The sequence below is a fragment of the Pleurodeles waltl genome, chromosome 8 (genome assembly GCF_031143425.1).
Source record: "Pleurodeles waltl isolate 20211129_DDA chromosome 8, aPleWal1.hap1.20221129, whole genome shotgun sequence".
NCBI classification, from domain to species: Eukaryota; Metazoa; Chordata; class Amphibia; order Caudata; family Salamandridae; genus Pleurodeles; species Pleurodeles waltl.
The window spans coordinates 90,277,604-90,299,989 of NC_090447.1; the positions used below are offsets into that span (position 1 = coordinate 90,277,604).

The window sequence follows — 22,386 nt, forward strand, 5'->3', positions numbered from 1 at the left end:
AAAACGAGATATGTTAGAGGTAACATTGAATTTTAAATTAAAAAAAAAAAATCGGAGCGTCAACATTTCATATTAGGAAGACGTGTTTTCACTTCTTTGGGAGTATCGGTTCAGCCGGTTACGTTTGACTGCCTGGTTTTGCCAGCACCACCTTAAACTGCCACTCGCTATCGGTGGATAAAAATCATTTACAAGTGTCCCCACCGAAAGTATAAGGATATTGCTTTGTAAGTCGACTGCCTACAAGGTTAACCTACACGCTGCCAAATCCACTCATGTGCCAGGGTCACCAAGAAACTCACGAAGAATCCCCTCCTCACGACCGGGCGCGCTCCTCGCCGGGGCTCAGATCAGGATCGCTGGATACTCACGGGCGGGTCGGTGCTCTGGGCCGAAGCCTCGCACCCCCGGCCTAGTATATCTGATCGACTCATCACGTCTGAGCCCGAAGGCGGGATCCGCTGCCTGATGCTCGGAGCCTCTGCGCACAGAGCCCGGCGACGGGGCTAGCGGCTGAGGAAGCCTTCTCATCCCAGCCCGGGGCCAGGAGCGGAGAACCCCGGGCCGGTCAAATAAGATCAATGTGTAAAAGTGCCGAAGGCGAGATCAGACACACAATTCCACTGCACAGTAAATACTCACACACAAAAAACAGCCATTGATCACGCAGTACAGACACACTTTACACGCCCTCCATCCAAACATCTCACCGTTCTGCACACGGACACAGAAGAGCTCGTGCTTTTATACACGCAAAAACGCACCCAGTGCATTCTGGGAATCATTTGTCCAATCGTCAATAACTAATAAACACTAAAGAGGTACAACACAACTAAATAGCGCATGCATGTATTTATGTAAAAACTACAAAATAGAACCTACATATAATTTTAGGAAGGAATAAAGTATTTTTGGGCCTGCGAGAAAAAAAATCTTTATTTAGGTCTATAATATGATTCATAAGGAAAAACAGTGGCGTCTTATAACAGATAACTATTCAAATACCTTGGTCAGTTTTAGATATATTTCATAATATAATGCTTGGCGGCTCAGATGGGCGAGTTGCGGACACTTGGTATCGCCTCAGGTTGATAGTTAGCAATTTAGTTTTTCGACAAAAGGGCACCGTTTCATTTCTAAAAGATGGCCGCTGGCCATACTAGGCTTCTGTCCGTCTTCACTGGCTTAGTCCCTGCAAGGGCATCACTCTGCTCTGCGATTGGTTGAAGTTCAGCAACCATTCAAGAGAGCGTTCGTCAGGCCATGCAGGCGAGCCAATCGAGAAAGCGCTTGAACTTTTCCTGGAAAAGGGCGCAGCTATTTGTTTACCAGAATATTTTTTAGCAGTTTGGTGTTATATACGATGTTATATATTCCAAGTTTAGGAGGTCACTTTAACATTCGAGTAGTATAAATACAAGGAAAGGACTAAAGTGTTTTTATTAACGTGCGTATTTTTGGCCGTCTCTCATCATTTGGTTGAGGCAGGCCTCCAACTGGGACCGTTCGTCAGTGCAGAACACATTTATTTCAGGGAGGCCGGGCGGGCAGTTTCTCTGGATTATAAACACGCAAACAGAACGATTTCATTTAGGAATTACAACGTACACCTATTATGTTATTTTGTCAAAAGTCAACATTTGGTGTATATTAAAAATAACCGCATGTAGCACCATTGCTTTCTAAACGACTCAAAACCAATCATGTATTTAGTTTTTTTTTTTGTATTCGCCTCATGTATCATTTCTGATTCATTGGTATTTAAACCTGTAGCGGGGCTCACCAGACGGCAGTCAGGCAAGCCGCCTCCACCCGGTGCACGAACGTGGCAGCCACGTTGGCGCGTGTACTGCTGCCCGCAGACTAAACGCGCCGTCGGGCATTTCCGTACTAAAAATACGGTTCTTACCACTAGCCTAAAAAACATGTCTTAAATGCTGCATTAAATGTAAACCTGCGTGTTAAAATGGACAAGAGTGAACAATCTGTGAAAATATAAATGTATATGAAATATTAATTAGCAGCTACATTTGTTTAAAATGAAACATTAAAATGCATTTATTTGTACTTTTTGTTAGTAAGTTGTCCGGCTGGGTGACGCTGTCTGCCCCGTGTGCTTGTGTTTTCACGGAGTGCTCCTATCTCTGCGGTGTTTGCCGCTTGGGAGTCGTTCACACGCACGGGGTGACGTGCGTCAGAGCGCCGTGCCTCCGAGGGCCGGGGTGCCGCCTCGCGCGCGTGGAACGAGGGGGCGGAGCCGAGCGTTGGGCCAGGTCCGCCGGCCGTTGAACGGGGCGGAAAATGGCGGCGGTGAGCCGCGGCCGAGGGGACTGCGGGAGTGTCGCCGCCGCCGCCTCCGGCCGCGGGGAGGCCTCGGAGAGCGGGCTGGAGCCCCTGTCCCGGGAGGAGGCGGCGTGCCCGCTGTGCCTGGACGTCCTGCTGCGGCCGGTGACCATGCCGTGCCGCCACTCCATGTGCCTGTCCTGCTTCCAGCGCGCCGTGGGGCTGGCCAGCCTGTGCTGCCCGCTCTGCCGCACCCGCGTCTCCAACTGGGCTCGGCAGCGCAGCCGGGACAAGAGCCTGGTGGACCCGGAGCTGTGGGAGCGAGTGCGACGGAGCTTCCCGGAGCGCTGCCGCCAGAGGGAGCAGGAGGAGGAGAGCGGCGCCCCGCCACAGGCAGCGCTAGGAGGTGCGGACGTTAATCCCAGGTGCCCCCACTTCAGTGTTAGCTGCCCTCACTTTAATCCCAGGTGCCCCCACTTCAGTGTTAGCTGCCCCCACTTTAATCCTGGGTGCCCCAATTTTAGTGTTAGCTTCCCCTCACTTTAATCCCAGCTGCCCCCACTTTAGTGTTAGCTTCCCCTCACTTTAATCCCAGCTGCCCCCATTTTAGTGTTAGCTGCCCCCACTTTAGTGTTAGCTGCCCTCACTTTAATCCCAGGTGCCCCCACTTTAGTGTTAGCTGCCCCCACTTTAATCCTGGGTGCCCCCATTTTAGTGTTAGCTGCCCTCACTTTAACTCCAGCTGCCCTCACTTTAACTCCAGCTGCCCTCACTTTAACCCCAGCTGCTGTCATTGACTGACGCTGCTGCTGGGTGACCTGTTGTGCATGCTAGGAGGCCGTGACTGCTGACTCCCCACGTGAGCTGTCACAGCACCGTCAGGCCCTTGGCATGTTTATTCAGCGGCAGTCCTTGCACGCTAGGCTCCCAAGCAGCGTGACTGGATGTTCTTCCTGCTTCAGATATGTTTGGTCAGGGCTGTCTCTCTTCATAGAGGTCAGGTCGTTACCACCCCCGGGAGAGTAACACAGTTACTTCATAAGGAAAGTAACTATGCGCCAAACACTTCTGCTCACTGGTGCATTTACACTTCTTGTTCAAAACTTTGTTATTGATCCCAGTTATTACAAAACACTCCTTCGCGTACTTTGCCCACATGCCTACGTGAACTTGTTGACAAATGGCGCTTCCTTCTTTGTCAGTGTTTCTATTTCACAAACCTGTGTCCATAATACCACTGATGTTGATAGCTTTGCGTGCCTGGTGTAAACGTATTTAGTTCATGCTTTTGCCAAACTCCTGTATAAAACGAATACATAGCAATAGTGTTCTAAAACGTAGTATGTACTGACTCAGATTACAGCATCGTATTCTTGGTGTGTTCTGACAATCTCGCTCTTTCATTCGGTGCCGTTTTGGCTATTGAAAGCTCGTTAATATATAGCGGTATGGCTGTCGCATTTTTGCAGTGAACATACTGGTCATTTGCAGATGTGGAAGAATCGAGTGCTGATACTTTAACAATGGCGCGGCGACTCTTTTTTGCATTTTTTATTCTGGAATTTTTGCCTCTGTTTGCTTTAATAGTCCGTAGGAGTCATAGGCACAAGGTTAATATGTCTTTTTGGCTCCACTTGTTATTTATTATAAGTGCACAAGGGTTGAGCCAGGGCCATTTATGTGTACTGGCTGAACGTGTGCACAGTCCATATACTGCATTTGCTTTCTTTCAAAAAGACAAGGGCCCAGATTTTCTAACTTTTTGCACTGGTTTGTATCACAAAAGTGATGCAAATTCGGTGCAACGTGTTGGGATGCTATTTACTTTCCAACGCAAACCAGGATTTGTGTTGAAAAGTAACCTAAAGTTTTATTATGTGCCACTTTGCGCCAGTGGGTGTTGTATCAGTGGTACATGGATGTTCCAGTGCAACAACCTACTAACATGAGTTAACGGGGTTTGTGCTAAAACCTTATGCTGCCTCAAGGCAGGTGTAAAGAGGATACATTTTAATTTCTCCTTATTTATTCCTAGTTTGCAGGTATGCCCCATTGTATAACACAAATGCGAAGTAAAACAGGAATAGTTTTTTTTTTTAAATACTGGAAGTGTCCCCTTCCGGTACAAAACCTATGCTTTAGAGAACCATTCTTGCACTACGGGGCTAGCGTGTGTCCACTGCTTCATGCCAGGTAAAATTGCACCAGCGCTGGGGGGGGTGGGAGAGAGAAAAATGCACCATCTTAGTAGAAGTGCACCAGCTTAGTAGAAATGGTGCATTTTTTTTTCCTCTGTTGCAAGTCAGCGGATCAAATTTGGTTGTTGTGTTTTGTCAAATATTAGTAAATATCATCCAAGATGTAAAAGAGGGGTCAACATTTCTAAACAGGTGTCTGAGACATGGGGCTGCAATTCAAAGCAATCTTGCATACCTTTATCACTCCATTATTTTTTTGGGGAAAATTGCTCTTTAAATGCACCAAACGAATTGCAACCCTTATTTTAAAATGCCATTTCGACTCATTCATGAATTCAGCTCCTCAACATGTAGAAATATGTATGGTTTACATAAGTAAAATAAATGTTCTTTTCATTTTTCTATTTGAGTTAATAGTAAGTCTGTTTTTTATGGTACTGAAATATTCAGGAGGCCTCTTCATTAAAACAAAACCTAACCGTAAAGCCTCTCAGACCACTACACATGGTTTGTATGGTCAAATATGCTCTATTATTCATGCGTTAACCTGCATATATAATATACATTGCTTAGCTTTTACCTCAACTCTGACCGCGAAGGAGGGGGATTGGGATGAACTGACACTGATGCAAATTGCCTAAGCTAATTTTACCCAGTTTGTGCCCTGCTTTCATGGTTTGTGGGATGGCAAACGTCATTGTGTCGAGCCTAGGCGGCGCACATGCTCTGTCTGCAAGACATGCTGTATTCAGTCTATGGGCTTTTATCCACGCCCAAAATTGCCATTCGTTCTTTGTTGTGCTCGCCTTAAATGCTTCCTTTTTATTGGAGTATTTTTCTAAATTTGTCCCTCCTTTGTGTGCTTAGTTCCCTCCCAGGCGATTTCACTAAGAGAACATTTTTGTTGGCCATCATACTATGTTTACGCATCTTCCTGTTACAGCGTGTGATGGCCCCTCCTCCTGTCTGAGCATTGGAGTTATTTTGGTTTTCCATAGCTATGTGCTTGAGTTTACTTAATTGATGTTTTCTAAGCCATTTTTCTATCCACTGCTGTTTTAGAAATAATTGGCTGTGTGTGTGTGTGTGTGTGTGTGTTTTGCATCCTCTGGCAGACACACTCTCATCCACTTTCAGTCTTCCTCATTCTAAAGTCCTCTAAACAATGCTGCAGCTGCTTCTCTGGTCCCAGTGGTATATCCTCATTCTTTATCTTGTAGCAGTGCTGCTGGCTTCTTCTCTGGTCTCGGTGGTAATTCCTTATTGATAGTCCTGTGGACAATGCTGCAGGTGCTTCTCTGGTCCGTCAGTAATTCCTCATTCTAAGTCCCCTAGACGATGCTGCAAGCTGCTGCTCTGGTCCCATTGGTAATTCCTCATTCTTAGTCCTGTAGACAATGCTTCAGCTGCTTCTCTGGTCCCGGTGGTAATTCCTCATTCTTTGAACTCTAGGAAGAGCTGCAAGCTGCTTCTCTGGTCCCATTGGAAATTCCTCTTTCTTAGTCCTTTAGACAATGCTTCTAGCTGCTTCTCTTGTCCTATTGGTAATTCCTCATTTTAAGTCCTCCAGACAGTGCTGCTAGCTGCTTCTCTGGTCCTGTCAGTAACTCCTCCATTCTAAATCCTCAAGGCAGTGCTGCAGCTGTGTAGGAAAGTACCATCTTGCCTGGCATGTTACCCCCATTTTTCACTGTATATATGTTGTTTTAGTTGTATGTGTCACTGGGACCCTGCCAGCCAGGGCCCCAGGGCTCATAAGTGTGCCTGAATGTGTTACCTGTGTTATGACTGTCTCACTGAGGCTCTGCTAATCAGAACCTCAGTGGTTATGCTCTCTCATTTCTTTCAAATTGTCACTAACAGGCTAGTGACCAATTTTACCAATTTACATTGGCATACTGGAACACCCTTATAATTCCCTAGTATATGGTACTGAGGTACCCAGGGTATTGGGGTTCCAGGAGATCCCTATGGGCTGCAGCATTTCTTTTGCCACCCATAGGGAGCTCTGACCATTCTTACACAGGCCTGCCACTGCAGCCTGAGTGAAATAACGTCCACGTTATTTCACAGCCATTTTACACTGCACTTAAGTAACTTATAAGTCACCTATATGTCTAACCTTTACCTGGTAAAGGTTGGGTGCTAAGTTACTTAGTGTGTGGGCACCCTGGCACTAGCCAAGGTGCCCCCACATTGTTCAGGGCCAATTCCCCGGACTTTGTGAGTGCGGGGACACCATTACACGTGTGCACTACATATAGGTCACTACCTATATGTAGCTTCACAATGGTAACTCCGAATATGGCCATGTAACATGTCTAAGATCACGGATTTGCCCCCTCTATGCCATCCTGGCATTGTTGGTGCAATCCCATGATCCCACGGGTCTGTAGCACAGACCCTGGCACTGCCAAACTGCCTTTCCCGGGGTTTCACTGCAGCTGCTGCTGCTGCCAACCCCTTAGACAGGTTTCTGCCCTCCTGGGGTCCAGCCAGGCTTGGCCCAGGATGGCAGAACAAAGGACTTCCTCTGAGAGAGGGTGTTACACCCTCTCCCTTTGGAAAATGGTGTGAAGGCAGGGGAGGAGTAGCCTCCCCCAGCCTCTGGAAATGCTTTCATGGGCACAGATGGTGCCCATTTCTGCATAAGCCAGTCTACACCGGTTCAGGGACCCCTCAGCCCTGCTCTGGCGCAAAACTGGACAAAGGAAAGGGGAGTGACCACTCCCCTGACCTGCACCTCCCCTGGGAGGTGCCCAGAGCTCCTCCAGTGTGCTCCAGACCTCTGCCATCTTGGAAACAGAGGTGCTGCTGGCACACTGGACTGCTCTGAGTGGCCAGTGCCAGCAGGTGACGTCAGAGACTCCTTCTGATAGGCTCCTTCAGGTGTTGCTAGCCTATCCTCTCTCCTAGGTAGCTAAACCCTCTTTTCTGGCTATTTAGGGTCTCTGTCTTTGGGGATTCCTTAGATAACGAATGCAAGAGCTCATCCGAGTTCCACTGCATCTCTCTCTTCACCTTCTGCCAAGGAATCGACTGCTGACCGCGCTGGAAGCCTGCAAAACTGCAACAAAGTAGCGAAGACGACTACTGCAACTCTGTAACGCTGATCCTGCCGCCTTCTCGACTGTTTTCCTGGTGGTGCATGCTGAGGGGGTAGTCTGCCTCCTCTCTGCACTAGAAGCTCCGAAGAAATCTCCTGTGGGTCGACGGAATCGTCCCCCTGCAACCGCAGGCACCAAAGAACTGCATCACCGGTACCCTGGGTCTCCTCTCAGCACGACGAGCGAGGTCCCTTGAATCCAGCAACTCTGTCCAAGTGACTCCCACAGTCCAGTGACTCTTCAGTCCAAGTTTGGTGGAGGTAAGTCCTTGCCTCCCCACGCCAGACTGCATTGCTGGGAACCGCGACTTTTGCAGCTACTCCGGCCTCCGTGCACTTCCGGCAGAAATCCTTTGTGCACAGTCCAGCCTGGGTCCACAGCACTCTAACCTGCATTGCACGACCTCCTAAGTTGTCCTCCGGCGGCGTGGGACTCCTTTGTGCAACTTCGGGTGAGCACCGTTTCACTCTACTTCGTAGTGCCTGTTCCGGCACTTCTGCGGGTGCTGCCTGCTTCTGAGAGGGCTCCTTGTCTTGCTCGATGCCCCCTCTGTCCCCAGACGTAATTGGCGACATCCTGGTCCCTCCTGGGCCACAGCAGCATCCAAAAACCCTAACCGCACGATTTGCAGCTAGCAAGGCTTGTTGGCGGTCTTTCTTCAGGAAAACACTTCTGCACGACTCTCCACCGCGTGGGGGATCCATCCTCCAAAGGGGAAGTCTCTAGCCCTTGTTGTTCCTGCAGAACCTTCAGCTTCTACTGTCCAGTAGTAGCTTCTTTGCATCCACAGCTGGCATTTCCTGGGCATCTGCCCATCTCTGACTTGCTTGTGACTTTTGGACTTGGTCCCCTTGTTCCACAGGTACCCTCGACTGGAAATCCATCGTTGTTGCATTGCTGGTTTGTGTCTTTCCTGCAGAATTCCCCTATCACGACTTCTATGTCCTTTGGGGAACTTTAGTGCACTTTGCACTCACTTTTCAGGGTCTTGGGGTGGGCTATTTTTCTAACCCTAACTGTTTTCTTACAGTCCCAGCGACCCTCTACAAGGTCACATAGGTTTGGGGTCCATTCGTGGTTCGCATTCCACTTTTGGAGTATATGGTTTGTGTTGCCCCTATCTCTATGTGTCCCCATTGCATCCTATTGTAACTATACATTGTTTGCACTGTTTTCTAATACTATTACTGCATATTTTGGTATTGTGTACATATATCTTGTGTATATTTGCTATCCTCATACTGAGGGTACTCACTGAGATACTTTTGGCATATTGTCATAAAAATAAAGTGCCTTTATTTTTAGTATATCTGTGTATTGTGTTTTCTTATGATATTGTGCATATGACACTAGTGGTACTGTAGGAGCTTCACTCGTCTCCTAGTTCAGCCTAAGCTGCTCTGCTAAGCTACCATTATCTATCAGCCTAAGCTGCTAGACACCCTATACACTAATAAGGGATAAATGGGCCTGGTGCAAGGTGTAAGTACCCCTTGGTACTCACTACAAGCCAGTCCAGCCTCCTACAAGCTGTCTCTCTATTCCCAGTGGTAATTCCACTTTCTTAGCTCTCTAAGCAGTGCTGCTAGCTGCTTCTCTAGTCTGGTAGTTCAGGCGGCTCTGAAACACTTTTGAAGTGATTTCTTCTAATATTTGTTATTTTAGGATACTTTTTCGAAGAGGCATATATTATTATGATATGCTTGTTTTCCATTTTTTAACCACATTGAACAATAAAAAAGTCATTTTGGTATGACAGTTGGCAGGTAGCAACTTAAACCAGAAAGAGCAAGGGTGCATGTTCTCCCCCCCCCCCCCCCCACCTCCTTATACACAGGCTCAAATGACATAGGTTACATGTATACTTCTTTTACCATAGATTCATTTCCCATTGATCTGAGTGTGAATGGGTAAGATCTTTTAGGTTTGGCGTGATGTTCCATTTTGTCGAACGTTTTGTAAAGCACTCTTCACCACCATTTAGAATCTTCAGATTAGTGCAGGGTTCGAGAAAGTTTGTGCATGACATTAAAGGAGGAAGGTGGGTTTCAAACACTATGCAAAACGATGGCTGGTGTCCTCTATTCTCTATCACCATTTCATTTGGTTTTCAGTTGAAGATGAGAATAAATAATTTTGGGCCTTTTGAGTGATTATTTATGAGAGAATGATTTTGTAGGTTGACACATTCTAACCATCTGTTTTTTTAACATTTGCAGCTTATCGATGTTTTTTTGGAAATTATGATGCAAATATTGTATTGGTCAAAAAAAGATATGACCAATCCTCTTGATTTATTACCGTGATATTTACCTGATGGTTCAGTTTGAATGGTTGGAGATTTTCTAGTCTGTGCACTGTTTTCTTTGGCATCTATTTGCCACTGCATTGATGGAAGACATTATACATTTCCAAAATACTTTAAATGCAGTGGTTATGCTGTCAACATATTTGTCAATGTGTTCCTGGTATTGTTTTATTAGTTGTGTGTAGCATGGTGTTGGACTAAAACTCATTGAACTGAACTCGTAGAGATGATCCATGACGCAGCAGAGTCCTCTGATTAAAGATTACATGGCTTTGGACACACATTGACCAGGCCAAACCAACCTTATTAAGGATCCCTTTCTTGCCCTCATCAAGAAACAGGAGACTCTTGTCTTTGATGTTGGGCAGAACTGGTTCAGTAATCCATGTAGATTCTGAAGACTACCCTATGACCATCTGTGTCTGCTAAAGTGGAGTGTTACCTCTTTCCATGATTTGCTTGGGTTAGGGCTTTTTGGTCCGAAAACTTTTCACCAGTTGGCCTACAGGTGTCTCCTTTAAAGGTGACATGGTAATGGCATGTTTAAAGGCAGTAGGAACGACTCAAATTTCATTCTGGTTTTTGCATGTGGTTTGACTGAGTGGAAAAATGTCTTAATGTACTAGATAGCACAGCCCCACAAATCTTGAATGCTTTTATTTTTTAAGAGCAATCACCAGAGCCACTTCCTAATTCAGAGCCTGTACTTTAGCCACTCTAGTCACTAGATAAAAGGCTACTTTGCAGAGTGGTGGCTCCTATTTTAGTCATTTTGAATTTGAACATAGTGGTCCTTGCAGCATTTGGGTGCGTTTTACTTTTGAATTTGTGACTGGTATTTTTAAAATCTTCATTTGGTTGAGGATATGCAGATTGTTTGAAGGAACTAGGCATCTTCGTTTGTTTTACTCCTTCATTTTCTTGCGTTTTAGTGAGGATCTTACTCTTGGATATCAAATCTTGATGCTGATGTTCAGGTTTTGGCTAATTCTTTGAAGTAAGCCACCTCTTGTTGGTGAAAAGAGCCAGTTTGTCCAAAGAACAAGTGGTGTGACTGAAGATGCTTTCCACCATGGTTTCAGGGTGGAGGCATTTGTAATGTTAGACATAATTTCGAGTTTTTATTATGGTGGGACATAAACATAGTTAAAATATAGTGTTACTACCAAAATATTTTGGGACAGAATGTCTTTGGCAACAATATATATATATATATATATATATATATATATTTGGCTATATATTATTCCTTTCAAGAATATTGTATTTTAATATAGTTTATATAGTTCTTTTTATTTAACTTGCTACATTTTAGTTAATATATTAATTTTAGGTGTTAGTACGATTAGTATTCTTTTAAAATGCATAGTTTGTAATTTAAGTATTTAGAATTTTTGTTTTTGAATGTAATTATTTTATAGTATTGGATTTTGGCGGGGAATAGAGTGGGAAGTTCAATTATGTATTTAATGATTAGTTTATCTTATTGAAGTTGATTATATAATTTTTTTTAATTGGTACATATTTTAGTTTATAATGTATATGATTAATAGTAAGTTATTTTTTAGTAGCAGGTTGTTCAGTTTGTAGTGGAATATGGTGGGAAGTTAATTAAAATGTACTTTAATTTAATATTCGCTTAATCTGTTAAATATTTGATTGAATATTAATCACCTTGCTAGATTTGCACTTTATGCTTTTATGCTCATGTACTGCTGCATTGCAAAGGGAAATCCCCAACCATTATTTTTAACCCCAACATAAGAAGGTGTGGCCCTGTTCCTCTGCATTTGGACCGACTCAGAAGAAGTGAATTAAAAAAAAAAAAAAAAAAAAGTGTCCCTTTACATCTTCCGAGCTTGGAAACAGGCCAGATCGAAGCACCATGGTGAACTGGGGCCAATAATAGTCTCCACTGTTGGACAAAATATAGACTTTATTTATCTTTGTTCTGGGAAATGTGTTATATTTTAAAGTCTCTTCCTTTTTTCAATTTTTACTTTTTATTTTAATGATTTGTATTATTTGTATGGCCTTGGGCTGAAACAAATAAATGAAATTCTATAAAATACTTTTTTAATTGTTTACTTTTTGTAATTTTTTAATGTGAATTAATTTGTTTGTTACTGTTTTTTTGTTGTAGACGAATAGGTGTGAAGATAGTAATTTTTAGTTATTACTATAATTGATAAACAGGAGTAATTTTTATGCTGTGCTTATGTCAATTTGTTTTATTTGAAGTAATTTAATAAGTCTTTGGAATTTTGTCTTAAATGATACTTAGTTTTTATTACATTTTTAAATGCATCTCAGATAAATGATTTGCTGCTTAAAGGTGTTTTTTTGTTTTTTTTGGTAGTCAGGCAAGAAAATGTATTTTTTTTTTCTTTTTTTTTTTTTAAATGTTTATTTTGTATTCTAGTTTTTGTATTTTTCCAAACTGATAGTATTTTTTTTCTATAATTTAACAATTTATATTGATTAGATATTGAAATATTTTTAGTAAATGATTAGGACCTGTACCCTTATATGAAATTTTAATTTCTTTCTAGAACGATGTTGTGGTTGCAGTGGCCTTGCAGTTATTTTGTGGGCCGATGCACACCCCTAATGGACACTGCAGCTCCTGATCTGTTAGTAAGATCGCTGCCAACATCCCTCCCAGACTACAGCACGCTGTAAGTCACAAAAGCATTCCTTGTGGCTTCATCTTGTTTGTGGCTGTAGTATTAGCACTTCTACTCTTGTTCAGTGGCAGCCCTGGAGATGCCAAATGGAACCTTCACAGATATATACACACACACTATACTGATGCTGTAAGGAATTTCGGTCTCGGCTACTTTGACCAGTCCATGCTGGGTGAGGCCATATGCCAGGCCTGTGGAAAGGCCTTGGAAATTACCTCTCTGGGGAATTCTAAACTGCTAAGCGCTCACCCACCCCAAACCTTCAGTCTTCCCTTAGGCTAGTTAATTAATCCTAATCTGCCCCTACCCTCAAGAACAGGATTTAAAAAAATGATTGGGGTAGGGGTACTCTGTTCTGGAATCTGTGTTTGCTCCCAGCCCAAAAGGCACCAACAGTCTTTTTCCCACCCGACCTTTGTAAAGCCCTTCTCGGCACCCCAGGGGAGGGCCAAATGGTGTGGGGGGATGGATTACCCCGTTGCTGCCAGCCGGATGTCAAGATTCTGCCCAGAAAATCCAGTTTCTTCTCATTGGCCATGGTGAATGGCTGCAGTATTCGGTTTTGGACTAGCCGGCAACCAGGGAACTCGAGCAAACCTGGGCCCTTTCAAAACATAGGAACCAAGGGGAATCCAGGGTTGTGTGGTTTGCTTAGATCCAAGAACCTTTATTTACCTAAAATACCATGTGAACATCAAAGTATGGGTCAAAAGAGGCCATTTCCCCATATTTGTGACACCAACTCTGGCACTTCTAGTCAATAGCCAAAGTCTTACTACTTTGCGTTCCCTCAGTTTTCTTGAATTAAATGCTGCCTCCCAAGTATATGTGGGTGGACCCAAAGCATGTGATTGGAAAGGACAAAATCTGCAACCATATAAGACCTGTTGTAGGCCGTTGACCCAGCCACCCAAGTAGGGTATTTGTCTTATCAGGAGAAGCTGGGGAATGCTGGATTATAGGAATTTTGTGGATCTTCACAGATTGTTGAACTCTTCCTTACAGAAATACTAGGAAAATCTAAGATTTTAGCATAAGTATGACCTTTGCAGGGTATTCGAGGTAGGAAAATCTAGTGGGATCCAGTCATGCGACAGTCAGTTTTTCAGAAATGCCTGGGTTTCGTAGTTTTCCCTTAGTACCAGCAGAGCTGGGCCCAAATACTGCAGCCACATAAAGTGCAAGAATGGATGTATTTCAAAGGCAAAATCTTGATGATTTCATGTTGCTTTTTGGGACCTTCCCTATTCTGGCTGAGAGCTATAGCCACATAACTAGGGCACTAGTTTTATCAAGAAAAGTGTGGCAATACATAGTAGTAGAAAACGTTTTGTTTTTGATTGAATATCTCCCTATATTTGGCCTCCAAATCTAAGCCAGTGTGCATGAGCAAACACATTTTACAAAATTCTGATTGAATCATGTGATATTATAGGTAACCCCAAATTCAGATTTATAAAGATTAACACTATGCCTAAATGAATTAGCTTGGGCACATCTCAAAAAGCATACCAACTTTTCAGTCATCAGATTTTACCATCTTAATTGATGCAAGGTTGATAAACGTTTAAAAACCATAGCTGCATCTCAGTTGTCTATTGCTCGTATTATTGAACAACAAAAACACTATATATCCCTGCAACCTAAGGAATCTGAGTGTCTCCGGTTATTTTTTTCTTATTTCCAGTAGTTTTTGATATTAACGTTTGTTTCCTGGGAAAACCACAAGCCATTTAAGCAAATTACTCCTTGCTAAATTCTGTATTTTGTCTAGCTTTCAGAAATGTATAGCTTTCTGTGTTTACCCTTGGTTTTCATATGTTTTCAAAGCAAACAAAGCGGGTAGAAACCACAGAAAATAGCAAAAGGTGACCACCACTTAAATTGCGAAAAATTGTGGTCATTTGTTTTTTTTTTGTGAAGATTTCGCCTGCACAGCACTTCCAACAACTCTTGAAAAGAAAAACCTAAAATGGGCTTAGAGCCCGACCACTGGTTAGCTCCCATGTCACTCATTTCCTTGCCCTCCTATTGGTCAACGAATCCTCCTCTCCTCCAGCTTCCTCCTGGGGTTTGAGTCTTTGTCCCGGCTGTGGAGCATAGGCCAAGTACAGCTTCCTGTAGTCCGTGTATTTCAACTTGTTCTGCAAGCTTTTTGTTTTTCAATTTACTATTAGTCATGCGTCAGCGATCCCTCTCCTTCACCCCTCTGGTGTCACCCTTTCCTACCAGCTGTTCTCACCATCCTGCTGTCCTTGTCCTTCCACTTGCTCTTTCACCCAAACCCCCACCCTCCTCCTTCTGTGTTTCCCAAACTCCTCTCTTGTGTTGCTTGATTCCCCCCATCCACAATCCCTTGCTTTTTTTTATTTATATATTTTTACATGTCTGCATCATACTTTTTTTTTTTTTTTTTTTAACTTTAAGCCATATTCCATAACAACATAAGTAGAAGTTCCTGTCTACTGCCAGTGCCCTTCCACTGACCGTGCTTTCCTGCAGGTACTTTTTTAAAACTATTTTCATGCACTCTATTTGAGTGCATGCATCAGAAGGCTGTTCCACCAGTCACCATCCTTGCTCTTGCTCCAACTGCCCCTCTCCCTCCTCCTGCTGTCCGTTGTGCTGCTTGCTCCCTCCCTCCTCTCCAGCTCCTTCCTTGTGTTGCTGATCCCTCTCACTTCCCTCTTGTTGCTTGCCCCTCCGCCATCTTTCCTCTAACAGTTATGTTCCTGCCACCCAACAGACTCCGCCACCTCCTCCAACCCTCCCGCCACAGTAAACATTAACAAAGCCAAATAGCACTTGCATATGTGAGAGCTATTTGGCCTTGTCAATGTTTTTCTGACATAATTGACAGAAGCACGGGCTGCTGTGCAATTTGGGGGTAAAGGGAAAAAATTGCAATGATGTGGTCAATGATGGCCATGCCACAGTCCTTTTTATTTCTTTAAGCCATGTTGCACAACATCCTGCACTGCTATGCAACATGTCCAAAACTATTGACAAGGTCAATAGATGTTGCATAAGCAAACATGTTGGCTTTGCCAATGCTTGTTTGTGTTTTGATGCAATAGCAGCTAATAAACTCCTCAGCCTCATCAGAGCAAAAATGGTGTGCCATTGTTAGTATGCCCCTGGGAAATCCTTCTCTTCGAAACATGGTCTCCAAGCACTTTGACAGATTTGTTACATCACAAAACACTTCAACCCACTTATAAACAAACACATTACTGCAATAAGATGAGACGTGGCTCCTTCACCCGTCTTTGAATTACCAAATACATGTGCTTGGCTCTCTTCAGAGCCCTGGTTGCACATGTGATCACTCTTTCACACTCACCATGTCTTTGTATTAGAATTGATCTCAAACCTTTACCATTGGCATCAGCTACAGTGATGGTGTCTTTACCTGGAATCAGTGGCTCCAAATCCATTGCGACTGTCAAATCCTTTTCTGTGGCTTCAACTTCTTTTTTACATCTGTCCCATTCAAATTCAGTGTTCTTCCTTAACAAATCTCCAAGAACTGTTTTTGAAGAAATATTAGGAATAAAACTACTGTAAGTCCACCATTCCTGAGGGGTACTTAACTTTTTCTTTGTTCTAAGGTTTCTCCAGACTTCAGATGGTGTCAACTAATGCCTTCATGGGTCTCACAGCCTTCTAAGAAACAGTGTGCCCCGAATAAGTGATCTCTTTTTTTAACTTTGCACTTCTCCCTTTTCAGATTTATACCAGCTCCCTTTAGATGTTTCAAAACTGTGCATTCTAGTTTTGTGCTGATGCCAGGTTGTTCCGTAGATTGGACCCCGGACACAATTCACACTACCAAGATCCCCTAAAAGATCATGCATCACGTTCTGAAAAAGGGCTGCCACATAGAGGAGCTCCTGAGGGATTTAAAACATCCCAAGGGGTGATAACTGCTGTAAGGTCTTGCAAGAAGTTTGGTCTGATTGTATGCAGACTCCAGGTCTAGAATAGTAAAAAAAAAAAAAAAAGCCAGGCATCCATCTTTGATGCTTCTCCAACAAATTGGGAAGCAGAAATCTGCCCACCACAGCTCCTTGTTGAGCCCCCTGAAGTCTACGCATAAGCCGATCTGTCCTCATTTGCCTAAACTCCTATCACAACTATGGCAACCATTCTCTTGCCTCTACCGGCACAATAACACACTCCACACACAACCTTAACTCCTTCTCCACTTCCTTCATGACATTCAGCAGCATCCTCCTGACGGACCATCAAATAAACAGTGCCTTTCAGGGGTGTGGAATTTAATAAAAGATCCACTTGTCCATGGGACAGGTTGCTTCATAACTCTACTTCTTGTCCTGTTAAAAAAAAAATAATAATCCACTTGTCCCTTTGGTGCTATATGGGGTGATGACCAATTATGGTAGTAATTACATTATGTAAGAGCTCTGATTATGCTTGTGCTCATTCTATGGTAGGGTTTGAATACTAGCAATCCCCTTATATTGCCACCTTTTTGCAGATCTACATATTGGGGCTGGAGGTGACAGTAACTAATAGTCCCAGGGTAGTGCCCTTTTGAGTCTGCCAACCTACTAACTTGAATGTTTGAGGGGTTTTCACCAGCTCATTTATATTTTCTCATGCTCAAAGGCTGGAAACATACTCCTGACAAAGGCAGAAGTAATATTTCTTCCAGGGTTGGGGAAAAAGTGGTTGGAAGGAAAATGAATAAACGCCCAACAGATTTCCGCATGAGCAAAGCTACTCAGGTATATCTGCCTGTGCTAAAATGCAGTTCAGAAATATTTTGTAGGAGTACGATTTCCTGTCCCACTTTTGTAAATTCTTTTGAATTCATGAAAGCCATAAATCTTCACTAATGCAAGGACATTTACCATGGGCGCACTTTTGTGACTTTAAAAAAAAAAAGATTGGGGCCCCTAATTAGATCTAGCGTTAACCAAGACCTTTTTGTTTTTATTAAAATTCTATCTCATTTGCTATCTATCGATTTGCTTCACTGGGAGTGACAGCATTGTGCTCTTTCTGATGGATACAACTACCTGTGGATTCCTCACCTAATGAATACTCCCATTGCGCCAGCACTCGACAGAAATCTTCTTCCTAGCTTCTGCACGAGGACGTCACATTCGCCCACGCGACGCCGTCTGACGTCATACAGGCAATAAGAGGTCCTCGCCGACGTCAGTTCCCTTTTTTCCGTGCCATTCGAAACGGTTATCTTCCAGGGAGCTACTGTTGCTGTTCGACAGTTAGTGTGCTTTTTGGCTGTGTTTTTCTCTGAGATTACAATGTCGCAGAGGAAGTCCGGTTTTAAGCCCTGTCGTGAGTGTGGGGGCAAAATGTCGGTAAAGGACCCACATTCTGACTGTTTGTGGTGTCTAAGTTCCGATCATGATGTTGGCAGGTGTGATTCATGTCAGCATATGAATCCGAAGGCCCTGAAACAGCGCGAGGCCAAGCTTTTTATGGCGAAGTCGAAAAAGGAGAAGAGACACCATCGAAAATCCTCGTCACCGAAGTCTCATCGGCGTCATCGGGACTCCCGGCGTCGTCGAGAATCACGGCGCCGGTCGAGTAAAGAGAGGTCTCGGTCGAGGTCGCCGTCGACTCGGCGTCGGAAGACTTGGGAGGTCAGTCCCACAGTCACTCCCCATCCGTCGACGCCGTTGCCTTCTCCAGCCTCACCGACTTCGCCCGGATCTTCGGGCCAACCGCCTTCAGTGTTTGAGGTTCCACAGCCTCAACTGTTTTCTCCGACGTTACAGACATCGAGGTCGGCGTCGGTGTCGCCTTCGATCCAGGCGCACCCCAGTACCTGGCTTTTCCGGCCCCTGGAGCCGATAATACAGCATTTTTAAATGCGATGTTCTCCATCTTTCAGCAGATGGCTCCAGGTGATGCACCGGCTGGGCCTTCGGGCCCTTTGGCTTTTAACATGGGTGCTCCGGCTCCGCTTCGACCAGCACCCTTTATGCCCTTTCTCCCCCTGGGGAACGTGGGCTTGGCGCCGGTGGCTCCAGAGACTTCGGCTCCGAGAGTTTCGGCTCCAGCGGCCTCGGTGTTTCGGCCAGTGACGCCGTCTAGGCCTTCTACGACTCCGAAGCAGTCTTCTCTCCATCCGACTCCTGGTTCGGCGCCAAAGGTACCTGCGGCGCCTGTAGACCCGACGTCGGATGGGTCCGGAGATCAGCGTCGTTCTTTGACATCTGCTGACGCCATGTCGACGCCGAGGATTGAGGAGAGGCTGCACTCGAGGAGGCTTGCTCTCTGTCTCCTGGAAGAACAGGAGTACCAGCAGAACCTGGAGGAAGGAGAGATTGAGGACTCTCGTGAGGGTCTCCATGGGCTGGACACGGCTAATGGCCTAGATACTTCCCCTGAGTGGGACTTGTCATCTCCTGGGGAGTATACAGAAGAGGCAGCCACTTTTCATGCTGTTATCAGGAAGGCAGCTAACTTCTTGGATCTGCCTTTGCCGGTGACTGAAGCGAAGCAGAATCTGTTGACAGGGGTGTTGCACCCGGCCTCTACATCAGCAGAACCACTTTTGCCGTTCAACGAGGCGCTGCTGGAACCTGTTTTGGAGGTCTGGAATAAGCCGGTGTCGTCTTCGGCTGTCAATAGGTCTGTGGCTAGGAGGTATCGGGCTGCACCGGCTGATCCTGGCTTTCTTACCAGACATCCAACACCTGAAAGCTTGGTGGTCCAGGCTTCCTGCTCGGCAAGGTCTGCGCCTGGGTCTTTTCCATCTGTGCCATCGGATAGAGACTCCAAGAAGATGGACATGGCATCCAAAAAGGTGTTCTCGTCATGTAGCATGGCATTAAAGTCCACCAATGCTACATGTATTTTAGGGAGGTACATTTATGCTCTGATGGACGAAATTACATCTACGCATACGGAGATCCCTCAAGGGCTATTGAATCTGGTATCGGACGCTCAAGCTGCTGCAACTCAGGTTATCCAATCTGGGTTGGATACAACTGACTCTGTGGCTAGAGCAATGGGCACTGCTGTAGTTATGAGGAGGCAGGCTTGGCTTCGTAGCTCAGGGTTTTCATCGGATGTACAGTCGACCCTGCTGGACCTCCCTTTTGATGGGGACAAGCTCTTTGGTGCCAAGGCAGATTCAGCCTTAGAGAGGTTTAAGGAGAGCAGGGCCACGGCCAAGTCGCTAGGCTTGCAAGCCACTTCTTCTGCCTCCTCCAGATTTTTTAGGAGGTTTCGAGGATTTGGTCGTGGCTCCTCCTCCTCCTCCTTTCGGGGGAAATTCCAGCAGCCTACCTCTGCTCTCTCCTATAGATCTTTTAGAGGAAGGGGTAGGGTCCCTACCAGGGGAGCCTCTCAGCAGCACTCTGCCTCTTCCTCTTCCTCTGGAGGGGTGCAGCAGGGGAAGCAGCCTTAGGCTTCCACCAATTCCCACTCACTCTTCTCCTGTAGGGGGGAGGTTACTGTATTTTCTCCACAAGTGGGAGGTCATCACATCAGACTCCTGGGTTACCAGCATTGTTAGAAAAGGCTACACCCTTCCCTTTCGGGAGTTTTGCCCCCCATCCCGCCCATCTTATTGTTCAGAAGAGCACCTCCTGTTGTTAGAACAGGAGGTTCAAGTCCTCCTTTCAAAGGGCGCGGTGGAGTTGGTCCCAGAGCAGGAAAGGGGTCAAAGTTGTTACTCGAGGTACTTCCTGATTCCCAAGAAGGATGGTCGGTTGAGACCAATCCGGGACCTGAGGATTTTGAATTGGTTCCTCAAACAGGAAAAGTTCAAGATGCTGACCCTAGCTCAGGTGCTTTTGGCGTTGAACAAGGGAGATTGGATGGTGTCTGTCGACATGCAGGATGCTAACTTTCCTATCCCGATACTCAAGTCGCACAGGAAGTATCTCCGGTTTGTGGTGGGGTCGCAGCACTATCAGTTTGCGGTCCTCCCGTTTGGTCTTACTTCAGCACCTCGAGTCTTCACGAAGGTGATGTCGGTGGTTGCGGCAGAGCTCAGAAGGAAGGGGATAGCAGTATTCCCTTACCTGGACGATTGGTTGATCAAAGCCAAGTCCCCGGAGCTCGTGTTGCATCATCTGCAGTCGACAACCCAGTTGTTGTTCGACCTGGGCTTTTCGGTGAACGTGCCCAAATCTCACCTAGAGCCCTCTCAACGCCTCCTGTTCATAGGGGCAGTACTGGATACAACATTGAATCGAGCCTTTCCTCCGCCTCAGCAGATTCAAGACATTCAGGCGTTGGTTCCAATGTTTCAAAGTGGAGCGGTCATTCCAGTCCTCAAGGTCCTACGTCTGCTCGGTCTGTTTGCCTCCTGCATACTGTTGGTCACGCATGCTCACTGGCACATGAGGGCTCTTCAGTGGTGCTTCCGAAGGCAGTGGTCTCAACACAAAGGAGATCTCGAAGGTTCTGTAAAGATCTCCAGAGATGCTGCCTCGGATTTGAAGTGGTGGATTGCAGGCGACAATCTTTCCCGGGGAAGACCGTTCACGCAGCCTCCACCAGTGACCACGGTCATAACGGATGCTTCCACTCTAGGATGGGGAGCTCATCTGGGGGACCTGGAGATCAAAGGGATTTGGTCTCCAGTGGAACAGATGTTTCATATCAATCTGTTAGTTACGGGCTGTACGTCTGGCTCTCAAGGCCTTCCTCCCATCCCTTCGCGGCCAGTCGGTTCAGGTCCTGACGGACAATACTACCGCGATGTGGTATATAAACAAACAGGGACGGGTGGGGTCGTACCTTCTCTGCAGAGAAGCTCTTCGGCTATGGTCCTGGGCAAAGGACCATCAGATTTGCTTGGTAGCAAATCATCTGGCCGGAGTCTTGAATGTACGTGCGGACAGTCTCAGTCGCCGTTTCTCGGCCGACCACGAGTGGCGTCTCCATCCAGATCAAGTCCTTCTAATCTTCCAGATGTGGGGGTTTCCTCAGATAGATCTGTTTGCCACCCGGGAGAACTCGCACTGCCCGTTATTCTGCAGCCTCCAGTATCCGGTGCAAGGAGCGTTGGGGGACGCGTTTCAAAGAACCTGGTGCGACCAGTTGCTTTACGCGTTTCCCCCCCATACCCTTGATTCCTCGAGTGTTGAGGAAAATACGCCAAGACCGGGCCCAAGTAATCTTAGTTGCTCCGGATTGGCCAAGGAGGGTGTGGTATTCCGACCTTCTTCAACTCTCAATGTGCCCTCCGTCTCCCTCTCAGGGCAGACCTCCTCTCGCAGTCGCAGGGGCAGGTTTTACACCCCAAGCTCCAGAGCCTGCACCTTCATGCCTGGAGATTGAACGGGGCAACCTGAGTTCCTTTTCTCTCCCGCCTGATGTAGTGGATCTTATCTTAGCGGCCAGGCGACACTCCACTAAATCTATCTACGCTAATAGGTGGTCTAAATTTGTGGTATGGTGTGGAGAGAGGCAGATTGATCCCTTATGTGCTCATTTGTCGGATGTTTTATCTTTTTCTTTGTCTTTAGCACAGAGGGGTTGTGCAGTGGCTACTGTTAAGGGTTACTTGTCTGCCTTGTCAGCCTTTATTTGTCTTCCAGACCAGCCTTCGTTATTTAAATCTCCTATAGTACTTAGATTCTTGAAGGGCCTTATGAATACATTTCCTCCAAATCCTTTCGTTATGCCTCAATGGGATTTGTCCTTGGTTCTAACTTTCCTTATGGGGTCCCCTTTTGAGCAAATGCATTCTTGCCCCATAAGATTGTTAGTTCTTAAAACAGTTTTCCTGGTTGCTATAACATCTGCAAGGAGAGTGAGTGAGTTGCAGGCTCTATTGGTAAAACCCC

The 22,386-nt window shown here is 45.5% G+C and overlaps 1 protein-coding gene and 1 non-coding gene across 2 annotated transcripts in view; one reads left to right on the forward strand and one right to left on the reverse strand.

Annotated features, from left to right (window-relative positions):
• Window positions 1-345: 345 nt before the first annotated feature.
• On the reverse strand, window positions 346-750 carry LOC138252492 (small Cajal body-specific RNA 2). Its single transcript, XR_011195225.1, has one exon. It is a non-coding gene; the product is annotated as a small Cajal body-specific RNA 2 (non-coding RNA).
• Window positions 751-2,205: 1,455 nt separating this feature from the next.
• The window catches only part of RNF169 (ring finger protein 169), a 111,897-nt gene continuing 91,716 nt past the window's right edge, over window positions 2,206-22,386 (forward strand). The window contains exon 1 of the mRNA XM_069203811.1: window positions 2,206-2,689. Within this exon, the coding sequence (XP_069059912.1) occupies window positions 2,302-2,689 (388 nt within the window). The 5' untranslated portion in view covers window positions 2,206-2,301. The remainder of the gene's footprint in view (window positions 2,690-22,386) is intronic.